General features: G+C 55.2%; 1 protein-coding gene across 5 annotated transcripts; it reads right to left on the bottom strand.

The window, feature by feature from the left end:
• Nucleotides 1-630: 630 nt before the first annotated feature.
• Nucleotides 631-25,121, bottom strand: PCSK9 (proprotein convertase subtilisin/kexin type 9). 5 transcript variants are annotated; one of them, XM_050802860.1, is made up of 13 exons: nucleotides 24,476-25,121; nucleotides 22,435-22,557; nucleotides 20,495-20,686; nucleotides 17,907-18,030; nucleotides 13,037-13,170; nucleotides 12,662-12,803; nucleotides 9,283-9,479; nucleotides 7,949-8,132; nucleotides 7,249-7,422; nucleotides 6,811-6,959; nucleotides 5,809-5,986; nucleotides 3,936-4,117; nucleotides 631-2,087 (listed from the first exon to the last, which is right to left on the bottom strand). In XM_050802860.1, exons 1-13 carry the CDS (start codon nucleotides 25,037-25,039, stop codon nucleotides 1,872-1,874), a joined length of 2,559 nt encoding a protein of 852 aa, XP_050658817.1. In that variant the 5' UTR covers nucleotides 25,040-25,121; the 3' UTR covers nucleotides 631-1,871. The 5 variants fall into 5 exon arrangements, with proteins under 5 accessions (XP_050658817.1, XP_050658788.1, XP_050658794.1 ...); XM_050802831.1 differs by lacking the exon at nucleotides 22,435-22,557 and having other exon boundaries at nucleotides 631-1,097; nucleotides 1,846-2,087; XM_050802837.1 differs by lacking the exon at nucleotides 22,435-22,557 and having other exon boundaries at nucleotides 631-980; nucleotides 1,846-2,087.
• Nucleotides 25,122-26,896: the final 1,775 nt, after the last annotated feature.

Here is a 26,896-nt window from a genome sequence, read left to right as displayed (position 1 = left end):
ATTACAGCTCACTGCACCCTCAGCCTCCCAGCTCAAGCAAGCCTCTCACATCAGCCGCCTGAGTATCTGGGACCACAGGCATGTGCTACCACACCTACCTAATTAAAAAAATTTTTTTTATAGAGATGACGTTTGTGTTGCCCAGGGTCTTGAACTCCTACATGCAAGCCTCAGCCTCCCAAAGTACTGGTATTACAGGTGTGAGCCATTGCACCCGACCTGAGACTGTTCTGAATTTTAAATCATGAAAAATAGCCATAGACTTAGCACTGGCTCATCACAGAAGCATCTGGCACTGTAACTTATTCCATAAATACTCTGGGCCAGGCCCTGTGCCAGGAACTGGGGAGAAAAGAATGAAAAGGGCATTGGGAGGTTAGGACAACAGAGCGTCTAGGATGTAGGGCATCCGTCACCAAGGAGGAGGCACTTTGACTGCCAGGGTCATCAGGGGAGCTGCAGGAAGACATTCATTTCATTCCTAGGACAGGCACAGGGAGTGAGTTCACATCACCAGTACTTACCCAATACTTGTACTCAAGATACAAGTACCTGGCTTACTCAACAAACTTACCCAGTTCCTAGTATAAACAAGGCATCACCCGAGGCAGTCAAGTCTATGCAAAAGTCAGGACAAAGTTTGTTTTTATTTTAAAAAGTCACTATATTAATAAAAATGCTACAAAACCCAGAATAAATATCTTCAAGTTACAAAAGCAAAACAGGTCTAGAAAAGCTGGCTGTAAAAAGGCAACAGAGAGGACAGACCCAAAAGATAAATGTCTGCTTGCTTGGGTGGGGCTGGTGCTCAAGGAGGGACAGTTGTCCCTCTCCTCCCACCATCCCTTAGAAGCATCTCCATCAGGCCACAGTGAATCAGGCCTAGATGATACGGGAAAAGTTCCGTGCCTGCAGGCATCGTTCCACCATCACTCACTGAGCTTCCTGGTCTGTGTTCCCCCTCCCAGCCTCACTGTTACCTGCGGGGTAAAGTAAGAAGAGGCTTGGCTTCAGAGGCAGCCCAATCTGGGTTTCTGGCTCAGTTCCTGCTGTGTGAGCTTGGCAGGCATGCCTCCTCTGGTTCCAGGTTGCTTCCCCTGTAAAGCAGGGGTGCAAATGTGTAGTCTGCTGGGTAGTGGAGCGGGTTGGCTGAGACGGTGCGTGCACCATTGCACACTGCAGAGTCAGTGCTAGGTGACGGCTCCCTGCAGGCCACCCTTGGGTGTTGTTAGCACAGCCTGGCATAGAGCAGAGTAAAGGTCACTCAGGAAAACAAGGCACAGCCCATGACCACCAGGGACGCGTTGATCTCCAGCCTCTGGCTAGATGCCATCCAGAAAGCTGAGCCTCCACTAATCAAGGGAGCCCCAAGGGGCTTCCCCACAGTGAGCTGGAGATGAGGGCCATCAGCATCTTTCACACTCGCCCCCTGACGATGCTTGTCCCTGCTGCCCCTACCACCTCCTCCCCTACCCATGGGAAGAATCCTGCCTCCTTGGTGGAGACGTGAGGACTGAATGCCTGGCACCGAACAAGAGCTCAATAAAAGCCGTTCTGCCCACAGATGTTGGCATGTTGGGAGCAGCTGGCAGCACCAAGCACAGCTCAACCTGTTTCAATGGTGAAATGCCCCACAGTGAGGGAGGGAGCTTCCTGGCACCTCCACCAGGGGAGGGGGCATCCAGAGTGAGTGAGTTCTGGGCAAGGAGCCTGCCCCACTCAAGGGCCAGGCCAGCAGCTCCAGGAAGGTGGAAGCATCCCCGTCCCCTCAGGCTAGGCCATGGAGGGCTGAGGGAGGGACAAGTTGGAACCATTTTAAAGCTCAGCCCCAGCCCCTGACCCTACCCAGGCACCATCCTGGGATGGGGCTGTCACTGGAGCTCCTGGGAGGCCTGCACCAGGTGCCGGCTCCGGCAGCAGATGGCAACGGCTGCCACGGCTTCTTCGCTGGTGCTGCCTGTGGTGCTGACGTCCCGGCTCCTGACCACACACGTGTTGTCTACAGCGTAGGCCCCCAGGACATGGGAGGTCCCAGGGAGGGCACTGCAGCCGGTCAGGGTCCAGCCGTCCTCACAGGCCACGATAACCTGCCAGAGCCGAGGAGAAGAAAGCACAGTCCAGCATGGCCTGGGACCCCCACCTACACTTCATTTCTCCCTCCAACATCCCGCTGTGAGGCCAAGGGGCAGATAGCCCTCCCTGGCTCAGAGCCCATTTGAGACACAAACACATATCTCCCACCCCGCACCTCCCGCCCCGGCGGTTCTGCACCATCGATGACCAAACACGTGAGCTCCTGCTTCATGCCTGGTTTGAGGGGCGCGGGGACAGACAGACGCCTACCATGCCAATGCCAAACTCATCTTCCTTCTGAAACTGACGGCCCCACAGCCTGCCCCATCCCACTTAATGGCAACTCCATCTGTCCAGGGGCCCGAGCCTTGGTGCCGTCCTCCCCTTCTCCCACCCATGTCCACCCACCAGGCCTGCAGGCTCCCTTCAGACTCCAGCCTGAGCCCCGCCCCAACGCCTGGACCCTCCACCGCCTCCCTCCAGTCTCCCTGCTTCTGCCCAAGGCCCTTGTCATCTCTTCTCAGCTCAGCAGCTAGGCCACAGTGAGAGGTTCAGATCCAGGCCAGATCACACTCCCCCTAGGCTGGACCCCTGTGTGGCCCCAGCTGACTCCTGACTGTGGCCCTCGGTCTCACCTGACTTGGCCCTGTCCCCTCTGAGGCATCCCCCACCTCGTAACTACTCCCACCTCTGGTTTCCTGGTACTCCCGGGCGCATCCCCACCCCGGGGCCTTTGCTCTGCCTGGAACACATTCCCTGCCTGATGGCCCATTTCCTCCACCTTCTCAGCAAGACCTCTCCTGACTTCTCCCCCACCCCATTCCCTTCCTTGCTATAGTTTTCTCCATCGCATCTTTTCAGTACTCTGTAATTTACTGGTTTGTTTTCTGTCCTCCCCCACTAAAATAGATGCTCCAGGAGGGAGAACAACATGTCTGTCCAGCCTGTATCCCTCCCCAGTGCCAGGAAGAGCACCTGGAACCTCGCAGCCCTCAGTGCACCCAGGGAAAGTGGATCCAAGAACAACACTGTCTTTTGCTATGGAGGAATGCACCATCCAGACCAGAATCAACACAGACTTGCATTTTAAAACCGAGTCTGAGTTCATTTAAGAGCGGACTCCTTAGGGCTGCCTTTGAAGAAGCTCCCACTGGCTTTTAAAAAGGAGAGTTCCAGAGCAACTGTTGGTCATGTCCACACCCAGGTTTCTAGAAGGCCTTGCTCTCACATTCCAGGGCTTGGCACGTGCCTCGCTAATCTCCGCAGGGCCTTTTCTTGCCTTGCTGGTCATGCTAACAACCTTCGGCATGCAGCTCAGGCAACCCCTCTGGGTCATGGCTGAGTGAGCTCTGTGTCCTCACAGCCCAGTGCTGCTCCTGACCCTGAGAACCTCCCAGCAGGTTTGTTAAATAGATCAGAGAGGCCAGGTGCAGTGGCTCATGCCTGTAATCCCAACATTTGGGGAGGCTGAGGCCAGAGGATCGCTTGAGCCCAGGAATTTGAGACCAGCCTGGACAACATAGCAAGACCCCATCTTAGAAAAAAATAGATCAATCAATAAATGCATGCATATTGTATTTCTTTATGGCAAATTTATGCACATTCTACACCAAGTGGAGTGGGGTACTCAGGCAACAAACCTTACTGATCTGGACAAAAGCAAAAACAGACCCAGCCACACACAGATACATACACACACTGTCCACACGATGGCGGAAGCTGCCCACAGCATCTACCCGGCAAACCGCCACCCTGATGCATGGCGGTATGGTGGTGGCACAAACTGACCCAGAAAAGCTGCACAGGAGAGACTCACGCCACCCCACGGCACCCCACCCACCCGTCCTCACAGGCCTCCTCACCTGCTCCTGAGGGGCCGGGATTCCATGCTCCTTGACTTTGCATTCCAGACCTGGGGCATGGCAGCAGGAAGCGTGGATGCTGGCCTCCCTGTGGCCCACACACTGGTTGGGCTGACCTCGTGGCCTCAGCACAGGCGGCTTGTGGGTGCCAAGGTCCTCCACCTCCCAGTGGGAGCTGCAGCCTGGGTCAGAGGAAGGCCAGCTCAGATAGTGAAATGCTGGAATGCTCCGTCTCCAGTGCCCATCCCCATCAGACCTTCTCTCTTTAAAGTGTGAGGCAGGAGCTAGGAAACCCAGAAACAACTCAAAGAAGATAAGAGATGCTGGCCTGAGCATCAGGACTCCTGTGTTCTCAACTCCACTCCTGACCAGCTGTGTGACCATGGGAGAGCCATTCAACCTGAGCCTTAGTTTCTCAGGAAAAACATCATCTCTCCACCCAGAGATGGAGACAGTGAAGCAGGGGCTCTATGGCCTGAGATGCTCAAACTTCCCCCAAACTCCCCATGCAGCCAGCAGGCAGAAGTTCAACGGTAAGCTGGGGTCTGTCTGGACCACCTGGGGATGCCCTCCATGGGCTTAGGAGTCAGACACACGCATTGGCTAAGAAACCGAAAATAGTTATTACTCAGCTACACTGAGGCTCTGTTTACTCATTTGTAAGATGGAAAGAGAAACCGCACCTACTCACAGGGACACTGTGAAGATGACACGTGTGAAGCGCCAGCATGGAGCCTGGCATGTGCTCTGAACATGGTAGGGTCGTGGTTACTAGCATTCTCTATGTCCTAGATGCAAGGGCTCAGGGCAGTCACTCAGCATGTCCAGCCTGCAGTTCCCTTAGCTGCAAAATGGGGCTCTTTGAGGTGTGCCTCATAGAGTCAGATTCCATGACTTCAAACTGACATGTGCCTGTGAGTTCATCGGCTGAGCACTTCCAAAGGGGAGTGTGATTACAGCATGGCGGACTTCCCTCCAAGCCAGGATCCCCGGACCGGATGGAGCCTCTCCCCTGGACAAGGGCACCAGCCACCTGACTACGCTCATCTTTCCTGAACATCCATCCCACATGCCAGCCTGCTGTGCCCAGAGTTAGGTTCTCACCCTCACCTTCCTGTTCCCAAACCCTCAGTGGCTCCCCTGGACATGCTCAGACGAGAATCAACTCTGAGCCTCTTATTCCAGGCTGGAGTTCCACTGTCTTCCCAGACCTCTCACGCTCCACCCAACCAGAACAGCTCAGCCTTGGGGCGCCAGCCCTTGATGCCCCAAGAGTCCCCATCTGTGACTTCCTGCTACCTGCCTGGACATGTTTTCGACACAGGGTAGCCTATCAATAGTTGCCTATACCAGAGACTGGATTTTAAAGCAACAGGTGATGACAATAATAGTAACGATAGCTAGAATCTATATTGTCCAAGCATTAAGCTAAGTGCTTAGCACCCATCATTTCCTCATACAGAGACGTTAAGTAACTTGCTCAGGTCACAGAGCTATCGAGTGGCAGAGTGAAATTCAAACCGAGGTCTGCCCTCCTTTCAGCCCCAGCCGGGGTCCTCTCTCTGGAGCTGCCTCTCCTGAACTGCACCACCTTAGGCAAAGCACCTGCCATGCTCCAGGCCAGTGCCCTATCTCCTCGCAACACAATGAGGCAGGTGATACCTTTTTCCCTCTTATGGAGGAGGAAGCTGAGACGAGAAGTAAGGTCACCTGCCCAGGGTCAAAGGGCATGGAAGTGACAGAACCAGAGTATGGAATGGAAAGTCGGGTTCCAGTCTCATGGATCACACTCATGAGGACCAAGCCTCGAGGGCAGTGGGTGCATAAGGAGAAAAGGAACTCTCCTCACCCCAGGGCAGGCCCAGCCTCCTACCTGTGAGGACGTGGCCCTGCTGATGGCAGTGGACACGGGTCCCCATGCTGGCCCCAGCTGGTGGAGCTGTGTGGACGCTGCAGTTGACCTGGGGTAGCAGGCAGCACCTGGCAATGGCGTAGACACCCTCACCCCCAAAAGCGTTGTGGGCCCGGCAGACCCGCTTGCCCCCTTGGGCCTGAGAGTCAAAGACAGAAATAGGAATCTGCTTTAGAATGGGCTTTGAAAACAGAGAAAGGGACTAGACAGGATCAACTCAAGCACCCTCGTCAGTGTCCCTACCAGGGGCCAGTCAGACCCTGCCCCTAGCCTTCTGGGGACAAGGAGCTCGCTCCTGCCCAAAGTAGACTGTTCTGCCAATGGGCAGCTCTGAATACTCAAAAGTTCTTCCAAACACAGAGTGGTTTCAAAATGGAGATACAGGGAAATCCAAGAGGCCAAAGCAAGGACCCAGCGGGCTCCACCCCACCCACTCTGCCTCCCACACAAGCATTAAGACACCATCTCCCAGGCCAGAAATGCCTGCCCCTCCTCACTCTCCTGACTGGGCACTGCCCTTCCACCAAAATGCTGCGACCAGATGGCATCTGTGCACTACCCTGTAGCATCAACATCAATTCCCCTTTTTTGCTGGTTTGAGATTTCTCAGCTCCCAGAACCATGGAGCACCTGAGTGAGAAGGGCCTAGAGATGGCTGAGTCCAGAGTAGCAGATCCCTGACCCTCACGCTGACACCCATCCAGCACCCATTGAAAATCCATCCAGCACTGTCCTGCAGCCTCTAGGAAATCCTTCTCACTGCGGCTCTCTCCAGCGGCCCCCAGCAGCGTGAGATGAGGAGTGCCCCACTCCTGCTCTGGCCAGCCCTGTAAGCTTACAGAAGAGCTGGAGTGTCGAGGATGGAGGGGCTTGCTGCGGGTCCCTCAGGGCCCAGCACTCACACACACACACACACACACACACACACACACACACACACACACACGAAGGAGGGGTAGCCACCTCGATGCGCTCGCCCCGCCGCTTCCCACTCCTGGAGAAACTGGAGCAGCTCAGCAGCTCCTCATCCTGGGCGCAGCGGGCTACGGCTGTGGCCATCCGTGTAGGCCCCGAGTGTGCTGACCACACAGTCCTGCAAAACAGCTGCCAACCTGCAAAAAGTGCCTGGGATGAGGAGGGGGTGCTGGGAGTGAGGGGACCTCCACAAAAATCTTTAGTTCATGGTAGGAGAGAGGAGGGCTTAAAGAACATACTCAACTGTCTCTATAAAAACATGTTATGAAAATATTGCAAAGCCCTTTCAGAGCCCCCTTCTCATTTAATCCTATTTAAGGTGGTGTCATCCTCCTTACACAGACAAGGGAGAGGGGAGAGACTGTCAAGGTCACACAGACCTCCCAAGCCCCAGCCTGGCCTCGCCCACCCTGCCGTCCTGCTTACCTGCCCTGTGGGTGCTGGGGGGCAGGGCGGCCACCAGGTTGGGGGTCAGTACCCGCTGGTCCTCAGGGAACCAGGCCTCATTGATGACGTCTTTGGCAGAGAAGTGGATCAGTCTCTGCCTCAACTCGGCCAGAGTGAGCTCCGGCTCGGCAGACAGCATCATGGCTGCAATGCCTGGTACAGGGGTGAATGGTGAAAGATGGTGACGGCCTGACCCTCCTGCCCCAGCAGGGGACTCCTGCCAGTGCACACACGCACACACATACACACAAAAACACGTGCACACACCAGAGACACCAAGCTCTCTTCTAGAAGGTAAGCCGCCTGCAGTCCCTCACACAGTGAGGTAAGACAGCCTTCCGTCACACCTCTAAGCCTTGGTAGTTGCTGTCTTATCGGCCAGGTGGACTCCTATTCATCCATCAAGCTCCAGATCAAATGGCCCTTGTCCAAGAAGCCTTCTCTGACCCTCGGGCTGGGCAGGTGCCTCCTCTGGGCTCCCTCTAATACAGCCCTAACCTCGTGTTCCCACTGTGCACTCGTCTCCCTCATCAGACTGAGTGTCCATGAAGGCACCATCAGGCCTGTCTCATCTCTGGTCCCCCTGCACAGATCCTGGCACTGGAGGTCCTGGCACAGACCCTGACCGCCAAAGGGCTGTTAGCATCACGGTGGCCAAGGCAGTGGGGTGGTGACTTACCAGCCACGTGGGCAGCAGCCTGCGATGTCCCACTCCGTGACACAAAGCAGGTGCTGCAGTCGCTGGAGGCACCAATGATGTCCTCCCCTGGGGCAAAGAGGTCCACACAGCGGCCAAAGTTGGTCCCCAAAGTCCCCAGGGTCACCGGCTGGTCCTGGGCATTGGTGGCCCCAACTGTGATGACCTGGAAAGGTGAGGAGGTAGGTGGCACAGAAAGGAGCCCAAGAGAGGGGTTGCAGAAGCAAACTGAGGCCTTGCCAGCTGGGCTGAACAACTGCTATACACCTGTTTGGGTCCCATTCAAATGTCCCCTCCTAAGGAAAATCTGACTCCCCAGGCAGAACTCTGGCACCCCTGCCCCGCCCTGGTGCTCCCCTCTGTCCCTTACCATAGCCAGGCAGCATTCCCAATGCCCCTGTGGAGTTTACATTCTAGTGAGGGAGATAGGAAACTACTCGGTGTATCAGGTGGCTCTAAGTGCCACGGGGGGAGACTGAGAGGGCAAGGCAGAGATGTGTTGGGCTTTGTTTGCTTGATGCCTTTAAATTGGGCTGCCAGGGAAGCCTCCGAGGCCAGGGAGGATCTGGGTTACAGCTGTCAGGTATGCTTCTGCTCCGCAATCCCCACCCACAACGCGCGCGCGCACACACACAGACTTGAAGTTCCAGACTTGAAGTGGAACAAGATTCTCTCCCCTAGATACCCGCAGTGACCTGACACTGGAGGAGTGGTGGTCACAGGAGGGACGGTCACTGCCCCCCAGCTCCTCAGGGCCGAGGCTCCGTGTCTGTGTCCCGGCAGCCACACTGCACGGCCCTGCGGCACACTCTCTGGATGTCCCTCGGGTGAGGTCTGAGCCCTCAACTGTTCCCATTCACATTAGCCTTGCTCAAGCGGTCAGTCATGCAGCTGCGGAGGGATCTGGATAGTGGGGAGGGCCTAAGAATATTGGGCGGGCCCTAAGACTATTGGGCGGGCCCTAAGAATATTGGGCGGGCCCTAAGACTATTGGGCAGAGGACGCAGGGCCTGGGGAGGGAGATGGGGAGGGGGCGGCTACCAGGAGACCCTCAAGAGGGAGAGTGGCCAGGACGGGGTGTGGGGGCGTGGCTTCGTGGGCGCCGCTACGTGGGGGCGTGGCGGGGTCACTGCTGTTCAGACTCTGGGATGATGGAGGCTCGAGGCCATTCCTCCCCAGCCTCCCGCATGGCGGGGGGGCTCTGACGACTCCTTCCAAAGCCAGAAGGGTTCAGCCTCCAGGAACGTGCTGCAAGAAGCCCACGAGGCCCGCCTGCCCTTCGCTCCCCGTCTTGGGGCAGCAGCCTCAGCACCTACCTCGGGAGCCGAGGCTGGGGAGTAGAGGCAGGCATCGTCCCGGAAGTTGCCGGCAGCGGTGACCAGCACGACCCCAGCCCTCGCCAGGCGCTGGCAGGCGGCGTTGAAGACCCGGCTGTACCCACCCGCCAGGGGCAGCAGCACAACCAGTGGCCCCACGGGCTGGACCAGCTGGCTTTTCCGAATAAACTCCAGGCCTGGGAGGAACAAACCTAGGTCACCCCCTGGGGAGAACTGTTCCCCATTCCCAGCCCCTCCCTTACAGGCACAGAGTGATGGTTAATTTTGGGGATCAACTTGGTGACCTGATGTTTGGTCAGAAGCCAGTGGAAATGCTGCTGCGAAAATATTTTTTAGATGTGACTAACATTTAAATCAGGAGACTGAGTAAGGCAGGTTACTCTCCGTAACGTGGGTGGGCCTCATCTAATCAGTTGAAGGCCTGCAGAGAACACACTGAGGCCTCCCAGGGAAGAAGGAATTCTACTCCAGGCCTGCCTTAGGACTTAATACTGCAACATCAAATTCTGCAGGAATTGTCTGGCCTGCCCTGTGGATTTCAGACTTGCCAGCCCCCAGGGTCACATGAGCCAATTCCTTGAAACTCTTAATATATACATCCTACTGGCTCTGCTTCTCTGCGGAACCTTGACCAATAGAAACTGGAAGATATTAGCAATTACCTCAGCAATCAAACTAGCCAACCCCGGCCCTTCTGTGTGCCTGGCTCTAAGTGTCTGAATATATGAACTCAGGGGATCCTCACAATAACCTTATTATCCCTTTCCAGGAAATGGAGGCACCGAGAGGATGAGCCTCAGAGGAATGAGAAGGGCGCCCTGCCCCACCCAACTTCTCCCTGCCACTCTCTGAGGCCTGGCTCAGATGCCCCTCCACCGTGGCCACAAGTGTTGAACCCACACAAACTTGAACAGAGTCTTGGCTGCCCACTCACCAGCTGTGTGACCCCACTCTCTATGAAACAGGGTTTCTCTATGCTCCCAGGATTGTCTGAAGAATTAAAAGACTCCACGCCCAGGACCCCCCCATACCATAACACCCCACCTTTGAGGGTGTGGTTCCCTCTGGCCTCAGTGGCACTACATCCCCCATTTTGGTGTAGACCATGATCTACCTCATGCTACTGTCACCAGTGACAGCTCTTTTTTTTTTTTTTTTTTTTTTGAGACTGAGTCTCGCTCTCTTGCCCAGGCTGGAGTGCAGTGGCGAGATCTCGACTCACTGCAAGCTCCGCCTCCTGGGTTCACGCCATTCTCCTGCCTCAGCCTCCTGAGTAGCTGGAACTACAGGCCCCTGCCACCACACCTGGCTAATTTTTTGTAGTTTTAGTAGAGACGGGGTTTCACCAGGATGGTCTCGATCTCCTGACCTCCTGATCTGCCAGCCTCAGCCTCCCAAAGTGCTAAGATTACACGTGTGAGCCACCACACCCAGCCACCAGTAACAGTTCTAACCCTTTGCCAGCCTGTGAGCTCTGGCCCAGTGGCCTAGAGACTGGGAGCCTAACTCAGCTCTGGCCCTGATGTGCAAGGGGACCTGGAACTGACAGTTTCTCCCCTGTCAAATGGGGTGTGGGAGCCTTCCAGATCCTGGTCTCTGAGATGTCTCCAGGAGCTGTGGCCAAGGATGGAGCTGGAATCTCACAGCCATGCTCCTCCTAGAAGACAGCTAGTGAGGACCCTCACACCACGGAGGAAGGGAGCGGAGTGGCACTGAGTGTGGAGGTGAAGAACAACAGCCACATTTACAGCTGCTGGTTATGTGTTTATTTATTTATTTTTGAGATGGAGTCTTGCTGTGTCACCCAGGTTGGATTGCAGTGGCACAATCTCGGCTCACTGCAACCTCCACCTCCTGGGTTCAAGTGATTCTCCTGCCTCAGCCCCCAAGTAGCTGGAATTACAGGCACCCACCACCACGCCTGGCTAATTTTTGTATTTTTAGTAGAGATGGGGTTTCACCATGTTGGCCAGGCTGGTCTCGAACTCCTAACCTCAGGTGATCTGCCCACCTCGGCCTCCCAAAGTGCTGGGATTACAGGCGTGAGCCACCACACCCAGCCTGCAGCTGCTAGTTATTAAGCACCTGCTGTGTGCTTATCTGTGTGCTCAGACTCGACACACAATCACCTGCTTACAGAGGAGGAAATGGCAGCGCCAAGGAAGGCAGTAGTGACTGTTGAGCCCCTGCCCTGTGCCAGGTCATGCAGTAAGGGCTTCCCATACACTGACTGGGATGCCAAAGAAGGGACTTCTCCAGGAAGTCCTCCAGAGGCCAGAGCACCAGGCCTGGGGAAGGCCTTTCTGGGAAAGAACAGCCTCCCCTCCACACACTGACCTTCAGGAACTGGCCTGACTGAGCCGAGGTCAGTCAATAAAGGGGTGGGACAGGCACAAGGGTTCACCTGATGGGGCCGAAGGTTATTGATTCTTGCCTTTAAAACTGAACATCAAAACCTGTACTCTGTAGGAAAGTCTCAGGGCAGACACAGGGAAGACTCCTGGGCCTCCTCAGCCTTTCAAACGGACCCATGGGCTGCTTCCGCTAGCTCCAGAGCCAGTGTTTGACCCTGGGGCCTGGGGCCTGCAGTGGAAGTCAAGCTGCTGCCCAGAGCTGGCACCTTTCCCAGTGACATCATCAGCTTGAGTGTGTGACCCTGGGCAGTCACCTCCCCTCTCTGGACTGGTTTCATCAACTGTTCAGCAGCTATGGCAAGGCCAGCCCCAGGGCATGTTGTACAGAGGCCTTGCTCAGTGGCCACAGGAGGAAGTCAGTAAGGGAGAGCATCCTCCCTCTTCTCTGTCCACAGGCCCCCGGAGTCCTAGTTCTCAGCTGGACTTCACAGGGGGGCCGCCAGATGGACTAAATAGAGTCATAGTCTAGAAAAAGTCCTCTGCCAGTTCCTCCACCACATCTGCCTGGCCAGTGTGACCTGCAGGGCCAGTCATGCAAGTAAGTGAGTCCTCTGGTCTCAGAAGTATGCAAGCAGAAGATAGAAGAAGTTTGCTTAGATCACCTCGAGTCCCTCCACATTGAAGATAACATCACAAAAGACACAAAGATGTCACCAGGTTTGAAAAGGGGAGCAGTGTGGAATTGTGGAAAGGTCACTGACCCAGGGTCAAGTCTGCACTCCTTGGGCTACCTGCATAACCCTCTTGGGGCCTGGGTTTCTTCATCTGCACTCGTGGTCACTGGGGACCCTGCCAGCTTTGGCACTCTGGTTCTCTGGCTCTGCGGCAGAGGCTGCCACAGCATTCTTGGTTAGGAGACTAGCTCTCCCTGGGCCCAGCCCAAGCCACTTCCCAGGCCAGGTCCAGATGGAGAGAGACCAGCGCTGTCTGGGGCCATCACTCACCTATGAGGGTGCCGCTGACCGTGCCCTTCCCTTGGCAGTTGAGCACGCGCAGGCTACGCAGGCCGGCGCCCTTGGCCACGCCGGCATCCCGGCCGCTGACCACCCCTGCCAGGTGGGTGCCATGGCTGTCACACTTGCTGGCCTGCTCAGCCAACACAAGGACCACATAAGAAAGACCCCCCCACCCCATAACAAATCAGCAAGTGGCTGGATGGATGAACACCCTTCCCACAACTGATGGCAGGGAGGGGACAGTGACAGCTGGGGACTGTAGCCCAGCAGTACAGCTGCAACACTCTTGGACGGGAGTCCCCACCCACCTCCAGGATGGGGATATGGGCAGAGGCAGCCCTCCCACCAGAGGGCCGTGCTTACCTGTCTGTGGAAGCGGGTCCCGTCCTCCTCGGGCACACTCTCGAAGTCGGTGACCATGACCCTGCCCTCGATTTCCCGGTGGTCACTCTGTATGCTGGTGTCTAGGAGATACACCTCCACCAGGCTGCCTCCTTCTTTCCAAGGTGACATTTGTGGGAGAGGAGGGAATGAGCATGAAGTCAACCTTGTAGTTAACACACAGAAACTGTGGAGTACATCCCAGGCACTGGTGAAAGCACCTTAAATATATTCACTCATTGAACCTCCAAAAAAATCCTCGCACGCTAGATCCTATTCTATATTTCATAGACAAGGAAAGGGAGGCCTAGAGGGGGCAGATAACTGGTAGCTGCTGATGCTCCCTGGCTTGTGGTCACATTTCTCCAGTCTCTGCCTCTGTCTCCAAGTGGCCCCTCCTGTGTGTCTCAAATCTCCCTCCGCCTTTCGCTCATAAAGACACATCACCGGACTTACAGCCCACCGCATAATCCAGATGATGTCATCTTGAGATGCTTAATTACATCTACAAGGACCTTTTCTCCAAATAAGGTCCGGCTCACAGGCTCTGTCTGGGTGTGTGTATCTGTGGGGGCCACTATTTAGCCCACTACAGAGCAATTCAGTGGCTGCTCTGAGATCCCACACTAATTTCAGGCAAGGTCAGCTCCCAGTCCTACGTCCTCCCACCCACCCACTGTGGCAGTAGGGCTGGGCCCAGTCCGAACTGTGAGTCCCCAGCCTGCACAGACACTATTCGCCCTGCCCTATGGCCTCCAGTCTCAGCAGGACGCTCCACTGATCAGTGCCCATGCACACTTCGGTTACTTCTGTAGCATGCTGGGCAGGTCCTCGGCAGTCTGCCTGTCCTCCCAGGCTGCGGGATGAGGCAGAGTCCTTGCTCTCCGAGTGTGTTAGGAGCTTTCACTCATCAGTAGGCATCTACCACGTGCCCGGTGCTGCACTGGGAAGGGGTAGTTGAGAGCGCTGTGAGCTCCGACCTGAAGACATGTGGAGACCAAAGGGTGCTGGTCACCCTAGAGGAACCACTAGATATTGAACTGGGCTATGGAATGTCGGAGGGGCAGACACATGACAAGGCCAGCAAGGTGGGCAGAGGCCAGATGGTGCCAGGCCCATAGGCCATGCTCGGTCTGCTCCTAGCAGAGGCCCCGAGCTGGCTACAGGGGATACAGGTGCCTAGGAAGCAGCCCAAGGTTCTCCCTCAGAGCTTCCAGGCTGACGGTACAACTGGATACATTGGCAGACAGCCCAGGGGATACAGGCTCATTTAGAAGACAGCACAGAAGCTGCTTCCCCACCTGGACATAAGCCACACAACGCACATCAAGCCAAAGGCCTGCTGGGCAGGATTCCAGTCCATGCTGCTCGTCGTGTGTGAGGAGGGAACTGAGGCCGCAGCTGAGTTAGCCCAGGTGACAATCCTTTCTGGTCCCACCTGTGCTTGGGACCACCATCTGCTCCAGGAGCTGTACTTGGGGTCCGCTGCAAGATGATGTGACCACTGTGAGGTCACATCCCTGGGCCTGGGGTGTGGCCCCAGCGCAGCCCCACACCTTCTAAATACAGGCAGTTCCTGCCCGCTGACACCAGCGCACTCTCCTGCTGGGACAGGGTCAGGAGGCTGCAAGCATGGCCAGCAGAGGGCAGGCGGGCCTGGCGAAGGGGCAGCTCTTGGTAAGACACTGCCAGGAGAGAGGCTGTAAGCCTGGAACGCCCACCCAGGGCCCACAGCCCCACCATGGCCTCCACAGCTGGAGGGAAAGCACAAGCCAAAGCCCCCACAGGAACATCCTTGGGCTTCCTTCCAGTGAGAGGCTGGAAAGGGGTTCAGCTCGGACAGGACACAGGGCCTCTGGGGCCCTTCCTAGGCCCCCCTCTATCCTCCAAACCCCTGGGTGAGGCAGAGGCTGCTAGTTCCCTGTGACAGTGTGGCAAGGTGGCCTCAAGAAAAGCCACCACTCTCAGGGGCAAAGAGGCCTTGGAGTGGCCTCTTCCAGCCTCTAGGTTGGTACAGAAAGCTCTGCGGCCTCTGGCAGGTGGGAGCCCAGTCCTGCTTGCATACCTCCAGAGCAGGGAGCTCATTAGCTCTCACCAGGCAGCCCTGCCATGCACCTGAGAAGCTCAGACTGTGGCCGAGTTCTTCCTTTCACATCTGCCCTGGAGGTCACCCAGGCCCTGCTGGTCTCACCAGCCTCAGTCCCTTCTGTACAGGCTACACTCCCTCCTGCCTCACAGCTTCAGTCCATGTTCATTCCTCTGCTTGGACACTGTCCCCTTGGCCTGGTTAATAATGCCCCCGTGGGTCTTGGCTGGAACAGCGCTTCCTCCAGGAAGCCTTTCCTGATCCTTCTGCCGGATACACAGGCTCACAGTTGCCTGCACTCCTTCAGAGCTCTCAGCCTATCCGGAACTAATTTGTGTCGATAGCATTTGTTTAAGGAATGGATTAATCTTCTGGATACACTGTTGGGGAAAGAGACCACGTCCATTTCATTCACCTTTGTATCCCCAGCACCTAATACGGTGCCTGGCACACAGTGGGTGCTCAAGACGTTATTGTTGAATGGTAAGAAAAGAAAAATGCAGGGCTAAAATCACAGCACCTCACTCAATACCTGACAGAGAAATGCATGCTATAGCAATAACTCATTTAACCCTCCTAACAGCCCCCCAGAGCGAGGCTTACTATTCCCTCGCTTTTGCAGAGGAACCTAGGAACCTGAGGATCAGAGAGGGTGAGTGATGTGTGCAGGGTCACACAGTTAAGAGTGCAGAGTCTGGGTTTGAGGGCGGCAGCCAGCTCCAGGGCCCATGCCTGTGGCCTCCCCATGAATGAAGAGGCTGCTGCTGGGCCCAGCCAGCCTGCCCCATGCCAGCGCAACAGCTCCAGGAGGACATCCTCCAGCCAAGCCCTTGATGTGACTCCAGAAGGGGTTCCACACCCCTGCCTGCCATTCCTGCCACTTCCCACAGACACTCGGGGGAAGTGGGGAGGGGGACAATCCATGGGCATCCTATGGGGAGGAAAGGGCCCCACGTCTGCTTCTGGCCCAAGGGAGAGGAGGGAATGGTGGCTGCCAAAGGGTACACTCACATCTTAACCCGCACCGCCTGTGGCTGTGACCTTATTTGGAAAAAGGGTCCTTGCAGATGTGGTTACGGTTCTCCACATGAGATCATCCTGGATGATCCAGTTGGCCCCAAATCCAACAACGAGTGTCCTTATGAGACAATGAAGAGGAGAGAGACCCAGAGAAGGCTGTGTGAAGACAGAGGCTGGGATGGGTGTGCTGCCGCTGTTGGGACACAGAAGAGACAAGAGAAGCTTCTCCCTGGAGCTCCCGGGGAGAACGTGGTCCTGCCGACACTGATTCAGGCTTCTGGCCTCCAGTACTGCAGAGAATCAATTTGTTCCAACAAGGGGGTGGTAGTTTGTCACAGCAGTGCTAGGAAACTAACTTAGGGGGCAAGATCTTCTTGGTCTTCTGCCTGGACTGGGGCCTCTGTGACCCTCTGCCAGTGTCCCTCTCAGTCTCTGATATTAGCCTGCTCCGGGAGGTCCCTGAGGCGCCAATGTGGAGTGCAGGGGGCTCCAGGAATCCACAGAAGAGGTCCCACCTGGTTGGAAAGGAACAGGCTCCTCCTACAGAGGAGCTGTCCTCTCCCTGGCCACAGGCTGCCCAGGTCAGGTCAGCACACATGACCAACCAGGCCCCTCGCTTCTGCTGCTGCCACCCTTGCCAGAGGATGTCCCCCGCACAAACCCTATCTCCACCTCCTGCCCACCAGCTCTGATCTGTTGCAATGGCAGCAACTCAGACATATGCAAGGTCATACAGTATGCAAAGTCACACAGAAGCCCCCAACTTTTCACTTCCAAAAGCATCTGCACACCCTTCAACTCACTGGAGTCTCACAGCAACCTGTGAGAAGGACAGGGACAGGGTTATGTGCCCATTTTACAGACAAGAAAGACAAGGCTAATAGAACGAAGTGGCTTCCCAAGACCCCACGAGAACCGGTAAGGGGTGGAAGCTGAGTTCACCCCAAGCTCTGCGTCCTGGCACCATGTTGCACAGACCCACCACATTGCATTGTCTCTGCACTGAGCTGCAGACCTCACACCATGGGCACCTCAAACTTAACACAGTCCAACTAGAACCCTTCATCCTCTCCTCAGGCCAGGTGCATCTAGAGTCTTCCCTGACTGAATTGCCACCTGCAAGGAATTGCCACCTGCAAGGCCCTGCTAGAATGCAGACTGTTTTCCATGGCTACTCCTCCTCCCTCCCTCCCACAGTCAGGCCACACCAGGCAGAGGGAACAGTGGAAGGAAAGGCCTAGAGGGAAGACACAAAGTGGGCCATGCAGGAGATCCAGAAAGCCAAACAGAGCTGGAGGCAGGGAGAGCAGCAAAACAGGAAGCTAGGCAGGGGCATCCCAGTCCGGGTTGTGTCTGTCCCATTAAGGGGTCTGGTCCAGTCTGCAGGGCACTGGGAGTTATAGAGGCCTGGGGAGGGGCCCTAGGTAGAGTCACCATCAGATTAACCCTCCTTCTAAGGTAAGTGCAGCCTGCTGGGCCATTCCAAATGGAGAGAAGAGGAAAACAAGAGACAAGGAGGAAAAGAGGATCATTTAAGGCAAGACTTTTGCATTTGTGGAGCTACAGGAAGGCAGGCAGTGGGGGCTGCAGGGGTTGGGGATGGGACAGAAAAAAAGGGGTCAGTGGAGGTGCTGAGTCCCAAAGCCCCCCAAGAAGTGGAAACCACTGGCAGGGAGGCAAGGCCAGAGCAGAGCAAATGGATTCAGCTCAGGTGTGAAGGGGCAGCGCACAGATGGGGGGTCTTACTGGGGGGCTGGTATTCATCCGCCCGGTACCGTGCAGGAGTAATTCGCTCCAGGTTCCATGGGATGCTCTGGGCAAAGACAGAGGAGTCCTCCTCGATGTAGTCGACATGGGGCAACTTCAGGGCCTGCAGAAGCCAGAGAGGTTGGGGGACTCTGCTTAAGCCATCTGGACAGCAGCAAACACAGCCACAGCCTGGCCTCACCTGATCACTCCTGTCCCCACATCCCAGCCCAGCAGCCTCCCACCCTGTCCCGGCAGACTCCCTCCTGGTGCCCCAGAGGACAGACTAGGAGCCTGAGTTTTCTCACTCGTTGATCAGGCTGAGAGCCCAGCACTCCCATATCCCTGCAACAAGGCCTAGCACAAGGGATTCCTTTTAGGAAGGATTCTGAACTTGACATCTTGTCTGGGAGCCAGGCTGTGCTAAGGCTCTGGGCAGGATGGACACGGAGTGAAGCTCAGGCCCTGGACACCATGCCTAAATCATGACATAACAGCACTGGCGATTCGGTTTGTCCCCCAGTCTATTCCCCAGCCTTCTCCAGCCTGCTCAGTGCAAACTGCAGCACCAGCTCCCTTGCAAAGCCTCCAGTTAGGCTCAGCCAATGGGAGGCACCAGCAGGAGTTAGAGGGACAAGAGTGCATCTGCAGCTGGGCGCAGTGGCTCACGCCTGTAATCCCAGCACTTTGGGAGGCCGAGGTGGGGATCACCTGAGGTCGAGAGTTCGAGTCCAGCCTGGCCAACATGGTGAAACTCCATCTCTATTAAAAATACAAAAATTAGCTGGGCATGGTGGCACACACCTGTAGTCCCAGCTACTCAGGAGGCTGAGGCATGAGAATTGCTTGAACCCGGGAGGCAGAGGTTGCAGTGAGCTGACATGGCACCACTGCACTCCAGCCTGGGCAACAGAATCTCAAAAACAAAAACAAAAACAAAAAACTGTGCATCTGCCCCACTCCCTCCCTACCTCCTGACTCCCTGCGCATGGCAGCGGTGAACCCTCAGGTGACTCCCCACTGGCAGCCTCTCCTCCATGCCACCAGCTCCAATTGGGCAGAGGGAAAACTATTCCCTCTCCTTACCCTTCAGACCTAAGTGGTAACAGCTTCCTGCCACAACTAGTCCCTGGATGCCTTGGTATCCCCAGAGGCTTCTTAACCTGCCCCCACTTTGGCGAGTTTCTATACCTAGCATCTGCTGAATGCTTCACAACCTCATTTAGTCCTTAAATGAATGTTCCCATTATTATAACTGGTTTACAGATAGGGGAATGAGGCTCAGAGAGGTGAAGGCATTTGCCCAGGGTTAAACAACTAATAAGGGGCTGGGTGGGACTCAAACCCAGGCTGGTAGGATGCCCAGTTTGAAGCCCAGGTCTCGATGGCAAATGCCTGCAGCTTTCTGCTTGGCTTCTGCTTGGCCTACTCTCCTCTGAGCAGCTGCCCTGGCCTGTGGGGCTTGTGCCTGTCATCTGGTGCTATACGGGTACCTTCTTCGTCTCGCCCCAATGCTGAGCACATTGTCCCATAGTCAGCTGTACTGGCTGGCGGTCACTGATCAGTCTCTCCTTCTGAACTGTAAGCTCGAGGGAAAGGCCTGGGCTGTGTCATCTTCGCCTCTGCAGCACACAGTAGGCGCTTGGTAAATGTGTGTTGAGCAGACTGATGGAAGGCATTGACTTGTCAGTCTCCTCTACTTAGACTATGGGTTCCTAAGGCAGGGACCCTATCAATCCCTGTCATGGCCCCACAGGCCTTGGTATGAGGTCGCTGTTCAGCCACGGGATGCTGAGCTGATTAACCCGTGGAGCAGCAGTACAGTGCAGCTAGGAGACCCAAGTCCAGACTCTGACCCTGCCCATTACATGCTGTGTGACCTTGGGCAAGACCCTGGGCCTCACTGTCTGCAGGAGGCTGAGAAGCACCCCCTGCCATGTGGAGAATCAGTGTGAAAATGACACACGCTCTCATCAAGTGACAGGCCAGGAAAAGAGGTGGGCTAGAAGGTGGGGCAGAAGCAAAAACAAGAAGGTTTTTTTTTAAGATTTGAAGCATTAGGGCCAGGGTGAGGAGAATACCCAGTCCCCTTTCTGCCTCTCCACCAAAGATGTGACATCCAGGAGGGAGGAGGGCCACCCTGTCCTAAAGTAGGGTCTTTACTCTGATAGCAGCAGCCTCAAAGAAATTGCGGACCCTTGAGTCATGCTTTTTTATAAAATGACTCAGGCTCCATTGAACATCCCAGGGCCTTGTCCCTAAAGGTTTCCATAGGTAGCAGATGCATTGGCATAAGAATGGCTGGCAGGCAGACCACTGAGTTTGATCCAGGTCCTACCCCTAGCTGTCTGTGTGGTCCCCTCTGAACTTTCAAATGAAGATGGACATACCACTGGGGCATGGCCAGGCTTAAAGGGAATTCCATACAGAAAGCCAGTGGTTACTGTGCTTGGTACCCAATAAGTGCTCAATACATACTTGCTGTCCCCTTCTGATTTTCAGCAATAGGCCTACTGAGCACAGTCCCCAGTGTATATGCAGTGGCCCAGCCCTATCAGGAAGTGCCATTCCCAGAAAGGGTGGCTCACCAGCTCCAGCAGGTCGCCACTCATCTTCACCAGGAAGCCAGGAAGAAGGTGATGGAAGACATGCAGGATCTTGGTGAGGTATCCCCGGCGGGCAGCTTGGGCCTGCAGGCGGCGGGCAGTGCGCTCTGACTGCGAGCGGTGGGTCTCCTCCTTCAGCACCACCACGTAGGTGCCGGGCAGCCTCCACGGATCCTGGCCCCGTGCAAGGAGGAACATGATGACGTGGAAGAAACCCAGCAAACCCTATGTGTACTTTATCTCACCCCTACTTACAAATTAGAATTACAACAAAAGAGGCACAACAGAGTGTAGTAAGTGATAAAGAAGTTACCAAATGCGGACCCAAAAGCAAATTAAAAAACGCATATAGGCCAACTATTATTATTCACATAGTTATATAACACTTTCAAATGTGCCAGTCAGGCAAAAATGGGAACCATGGGCCGCACTCGACAAGAGGTTTTCCTCTGTACCTGCAGCCAGCTCTCTATGGGCCTGGTTACCCGTGGCGGCCCTGCCCAAAGGCCACCTCCTCCCCCCTGCCCCAATCAGAATAAACTGAGGGAAAAACTCATGGCTTTGGAGCCAGGAAACCGTGGACCTGAATTCCAGCTCTAATATTTACTGGTTGTGTGGCCATGAGCAAGTCACTCAACCTCTCTGGGCCTCAGATATCTCCGCTGTATTGTGGAGACCATAGTACGTATGACACAGGCCTGCTGGGAAGGTCAAGAGTGACGGTTGTAGAAATCTCCCATCCAGATGCTCTACAAATGCAGGTGGAAGGGATGACTAAGTGAGCAAAGACAACACTTCTTAAAGAGAGAGAAGAGTCAGGGCCACTGTCTTAGTCCTTTTGTGTTGCTATATAAAGGAATACCTGAAGGTGGGTAATTTATAAGGAAAAGGGATTTATTCAGCTCATGGCTCTGCAAGCTCTCCAAGAAGCATGGCACCAGCATCTGCTTCTGGTGAGGGCCTTAAGCTGCTTCCCCTGATGGCAGAAGGTGAAGGGGAGCCTACATGTGCAGAGATCTATCACATGGCAAGAGAAGAAGCAAGAGAGAAGAGAGGGAGGTACCAAGCTCTTTTTAATAACCAGCCTTCAAGGGAAATCATAGAGGGAGAATCTAGTCATTATCACAAGGATGGCACCAAGCCTTTCATGGGGGTTCCTCCCCCACGACCCAAACACCTCCCATTAGGCCCCACTTCCAACACCGGGGACCACATTTCCACATGAGATTTGGAGGGGACAAACTATAGCAGCCACGATCTGCAGGTGATTTGTTTGGTTGTAGCTCTCGTCTGCTCCAGCTGCTCTCAGGCAGACACACCTGCTCAAGAACCTTCACTGGCTCCCCACAGCCTCATGGATCAAGTCCAAACTCCATGCTCCTCCTTGGCCCCTACCTCAACCTACCTTTGCGGCCTCACCACCCACATCTCTGTATATACGCATCTTGGACTCCAGTCAGAGTAGAACAGAGTTCACCCCCTTTACCCAAAGCCTTAGGGCCAAATCGGTTTTGAACCTCAGAACTTGTTTGGATTTTAGAAAGACAGTAGTGGGCAATCAGAGAGCCTGCTTGGAGGAATCTGGAGCTGCATATGTAATCTATGCAGCAAAATACATGAATACACATATTCATACAACTAGATTAAAAATAATCTCATGTCAGTTCACATCAGATGCTACCATCAAATAAATCACAGAAAAACCTTTTGGTTTTCAGAACATTTTACATTTCAGAAGGTGGATAAAGAACTGTGGAGCCTGGGCGCAGTGGCTCACAACTGTAATTCCAGCACTTTGGGAGACCAAGGCGGACAAATCAGTGGATCTGAGGAGGTCAGGAGTTCAAGACCAGCCTGACCAGCATGGTGAAACCCCGTCTCTACTAAAAATACAAAAATTAGCCGGGTGTGGTGGCAGGCGCCTGTAATCCCAGCTTCTTGGGAGGCTGAGGCAGGAGAATCACTTGAACCTGGGAGGTGGAGGTTGCAGTGAGCTGAGACTGCACCATTGCACCCCAGCCTGGGCAACAAGAGCAAAACTCCATCTCAAAAAAAGAAAAAGAACTGTGGACATGTGCTCCTTATCCTCCACCTCTGATTTTCCCAGCTCTGTGCCTTTGTTCATGGTACCTCCTAATCCTAGAATAAAATTCTCCTGACATCGTCATCGCTGAACTCCTACTAATGCTTCAAAGATTCATCTAAAAATGCCTTCCGCTAAATAAAAATCGAATGAATTGGGAGAGTACTCTGTGCAGTGGAATGTGAGTTCTGGAAACCCAGTTCTAATGCACCTGGGGTGACCTCCTCTCTCTGAGCCTCAGTTTCTCATGACTAAAACAAAAGGATTGGTCTAAAAATTCTTTTCTGCTTGCCAAAAAATATTTTCATTCTAAATTCGACTCCCACAGAATATCCATTGAATGAATGAATAAATAAACTTGAGGAGGCTCCTGTTCCAAATTTCCACCAGAGAAGAAACATCCTCAAGGGCTTGGTTCAGGTGGTCATACAGCCTCTGCTTACTCACCTCTCAGGATGGGGTACTCACTATTTCCAGAACAGTCGTTTTGGAGCAGTGGTAACTTGAAGTGCCTTTTCTTATCCTGGCCACAACCCCACAACATCCCTCTAGAAAGTCAAAGGCTCAGGGAACAAGGAAGAGGACTATACTGAGCTGAGTAAGGACCTGCCATCCTGCCACCCAGAACACTCAGACGAGGCAGGCAGCTGTGAGTGGCAGAATTTTCCCCTCTGCCCCAGGAGCTGTAGTTTGGAGCAAAGACAATGTCACCAACAGGTCACGCTGCAGACAGGGGCAAAACTGCAAGTGATCCCTCCCTGGGCTTGCATGAGTGAGGTCACTCATGGTCAACAGAACTTTCCCTTCATCTCCCCATCTGCTGCCACTGAGCCCTTAGGGAGGATTGTCACTTCCTTTTTAAAGACTAGGCAATGGAGGCTCAAGGATAAGTGGCTTGTCAAGCACCACAGCTAGTGAGAGGAAACCATCATTCAACCCCAGATCTGACTCCAAGCTGGGGGACACAGAACCTCAGCCAAGTCCTGGGCTGATAATACTTAGAAAAAACTAGTGACCCCGCCCCGGGAAGAAGCTTCCCACAGCCTGAGGGCCAGATGCTGGCAGAGTCGTTGAGCAAACTCGCCTCACCCTCGGTCGGTCGGCAGACAGCCAGGTGGGCTGAGGCGCCGGGCTCAACTGCGGGGTCCCAGTACCAGGCGCGCCACCTCCGGCTCCAGAGCACCAAGGGCCCTTCCCTGCCTGAGTCCTAAAGGACACCAATGGGCCTCGAGAATAACTCCGCCCCTTCTCCCCTGCCCCTTCAGCTGGTTCTTTTCTTCAATTGAAACAGATGGAATACTACAGCATAAGTTCTGTGTCGTAAAGAAATTGCCTCGCGCTCCCAGCATCTGCAGTCCTTCCCACCCCGCTCCTGTCTCGGGTAGGGCCTTCTCTCCAGGCCCTCCATCCTCCGCTGCCCATATTTCCCAAACCGAATCGGAACCCACTATAATGGCAAGCCCACTTCCTCTGTGTCTGGTGCGTTCCCAGTGCTTTCCAGGCATTCACTTCTTCACCCACCTGTGCCGCGGCGAGGCGGAAAGTCTGAAATCTGGGCAGGAGACCCTGGCAGTGCTCTGCCCGCCCTCCCTCAGCCTCGCAGTCTCCCAACCCCGCGAGCCTTCCCACTGAATAGCGCAGCCGCACGCCCCCGCAAGTCCCCGAAAGGCCGGCCGTCCCCGCTCTCCACCGCGCTCCCCACGACCCGTCCTCCCACGCCGCCTTGCCTGCAGTCCCCAAGATCGTGCCAAGCGAAGAGCCCTCGGAGACCTGCACCCCACTTCCTCTCTTAAATGGGGGGAAACTGAGACCCGAGAGGAAACAGCATCGCACCGTCCCGGCTGCGGGTTCCCCCAGGCCTGCCACCCCTCCGCCCGCACCTTGGCGCAGCGGTGGAAGGTGGCTGTGGCTCCGTGCTCGGGTGCGTCGGCCAGGCCGTCCTCCTCGGAACGCAAGGCTAGCACCAGCTCCTCGTAGTCGCCGTCCTCGTCCTCCTGCGCACGGGCGCCAGCGGGACCCAGGAGCAGGAGCAGCAGCAGTGGCAGCGGCAGAGGCCACCAGGACCGCCTGGAGCTGACGGTACCCATCAGGGCCAGGGGAGAGGTTGCCGTCCTGATGAGGAGACCTAGAGGCCGTGCACGGTCCACGCGGGCGGCGCCTTGAGCCTTACGGTGGGGAGGACTGTGCAGCAGCTGGAGTTCAGGCTCAGGGCGCGCGAAGGGGCAAGCGGAATCCTGGCTGGGAGCTGGGAGCCGCCGCTGCAACGACACGTCCCGGCCCGCCTGAGACAGTCTCACTGCCTGGCTCACTCCTCCAGGCTCGGACCCTGAACTGAGCGGCGGCGCCCTCCTGCAACCACGAGCGCCTCGACGCCGCTGCGGAAACCTTCTAGGGTGTGGGTGCTTGACGCCTGGGGCCCGCAGATCACGCCACCAGAGCCCCATCGGACGATCCTATCTGATTAAACATTAACGGAACCCCCGGACTGGAGGATCAGGTTTCGGCCTCGCCCTCCCCAAACAGCGTCAGATTACGTGCAGAGGGAAGAAAAAACTCCCAAATTCTAACTGGGCTGGAAGGCGGGTCGGCGCTCTAGAGGCACCTCCTCTCCCGCCTCTCACCCTGCGTGGGATGCCAGACTCCGAGTTCTGCCCAGCCCACCTTTTCAGTGTTTCCTGGGTCCACCTTGTCACCTGCTGACCAGTGAGACTTCTGAATCAATCCTACTATGGACTCCTCCCTGCCCACCGAATTCTTTCCACCGACCTTAACCTGGCAACCTTCTAAACTTATCTTGGACCCCCGCCGGCCTCTGCTCTTTATGCACCCTGCACACTGACCTTACCGACTAGCTGTTCCTTGAAGATACTGCTTGCTTTTGATGCCCAGCCTCCATGCGTTTCAAGGGATTTATACTGCAAAGATTCAGGTTTTAAGTTTGCAAAGATGTCATATAGGTACATTCAGAATTCTATGGTAGGCACAAGCTCAGCGTTCCAGAAGATTCAATTTGCAAAGATTCCTTTTACACACCATGTTCAAGAACTCAACTGGACAAGCATCCAGTAAACACCTATTGTGTACTAGGCAGGAGGATGAAAAGGGGAAAGAGAGCTCCTGGCCTCAGATTGTACATGTGGCATGCCATGAGGCTTGCTCTTTCTGGAAGGGCTGTCAATACTGGGAAGAAACAAAGGCGGCTTTATGATCCGTCATTGCAGATGCACAGCATATTCTGAGTGAAATGACCTGCTCGGAATCTAGGTGCTGGAGTCCAAAGTTGCTGCATTTCCCACTTTGTTTGCAAAGACCTCACTCCAGAGAGCCAGGGCACAAAGACTGTGCAACCAGTGGGTTGACAGTGACTCCATGAGGTAAGGTCAGAGCTATCCGCATTGAGCCGCCATCGCAGCACAGAGTGGGAGCTCATTGTTTGCTGACTGGCAGAGGTGGTTTTCCTTCCTGTTGCCTGTAACTGGAATTGTATTTGCAATGTGCTTTTGGCAGCTTCCTCATCAAAGGCCTCCTCCTAGAGAAAGAATGGATGGGAGCTAACTTTCCCTGCTGCTGCTCTTTGGGACCTTGGCCTCTCACCTACCAGGGGTTGTTACTGTGCACCCAGAGGATGATGAAGCCTGTGCACAGAGGGACACGGATGTCCCCAGGCTCAGGAAGGGGGCCGCTGTCTAGCGTGCAGTGGGTGTGTTCTGAGGGAGGTTGGGGAGGAAGGAAGCACCCTGGGCTCTGTGACAGATGGAACCAGAGGGGCAGTCACTTCTCATCCCACATCCTCCACTGCACTCTTTGAGGGGCAGCTCCAGCTGGGCCTCCTGCCACTTGGCAGGGCTTTCATCCCTCACCAATTACCCCTCCCATAAGTTGCCTGAAGGAGTTGTGTCACCTCCTCCCTCTTCTCAAATGGGTCCCTCACACCCTGGCCAGCAAATAACCAGCTGGCTCCCTTGAGAGGTACCAGCAATCAGGGTAAGTCAGAAACCTCTTCTGGGGCCTCCCCTCCACTACAAGTGCTTTCTGGGTCAATACCCTTCCTTCTCCCCTCCTGCCTTCCTCCTTCAGGGCAGAGGGGACCATCCTCTTGTACTCAGCTGACACTCCCCTGCCCCAATCTGGCCTCCGCAGGGATCATCTGCCTCCACTATCTCCTCTCCTCTTCTTATCCCTAAATCCCTCTTCCTGTGTTATTCTTTCCCCTCACCCCACAAGCATCCTCAAGGCTTCCCCCTCTAAAAATGCCGCTTTTACTCTCCCTCAAAATGCTCTTCCAGCCATTGCCTCCCCCT

Source organism: Macaca thibetana, chromosome 1 (assembly GCF_024542745.1).
Source record: "Macaca thibetana thibetana isolate TM-01 chromosome 1, ASM2454274v1, whole genome shotgun sequence".
NCBI lineage: Eukaryota > Metazoa > Chordata > Mammalia > Primates > Cercopithecidae > Macaca > Macaca thibetana.
Note: the sequence above shows the minus strand (reverse complement) of the source record. Positions and strands in the feature narration are given on the sequence as shown.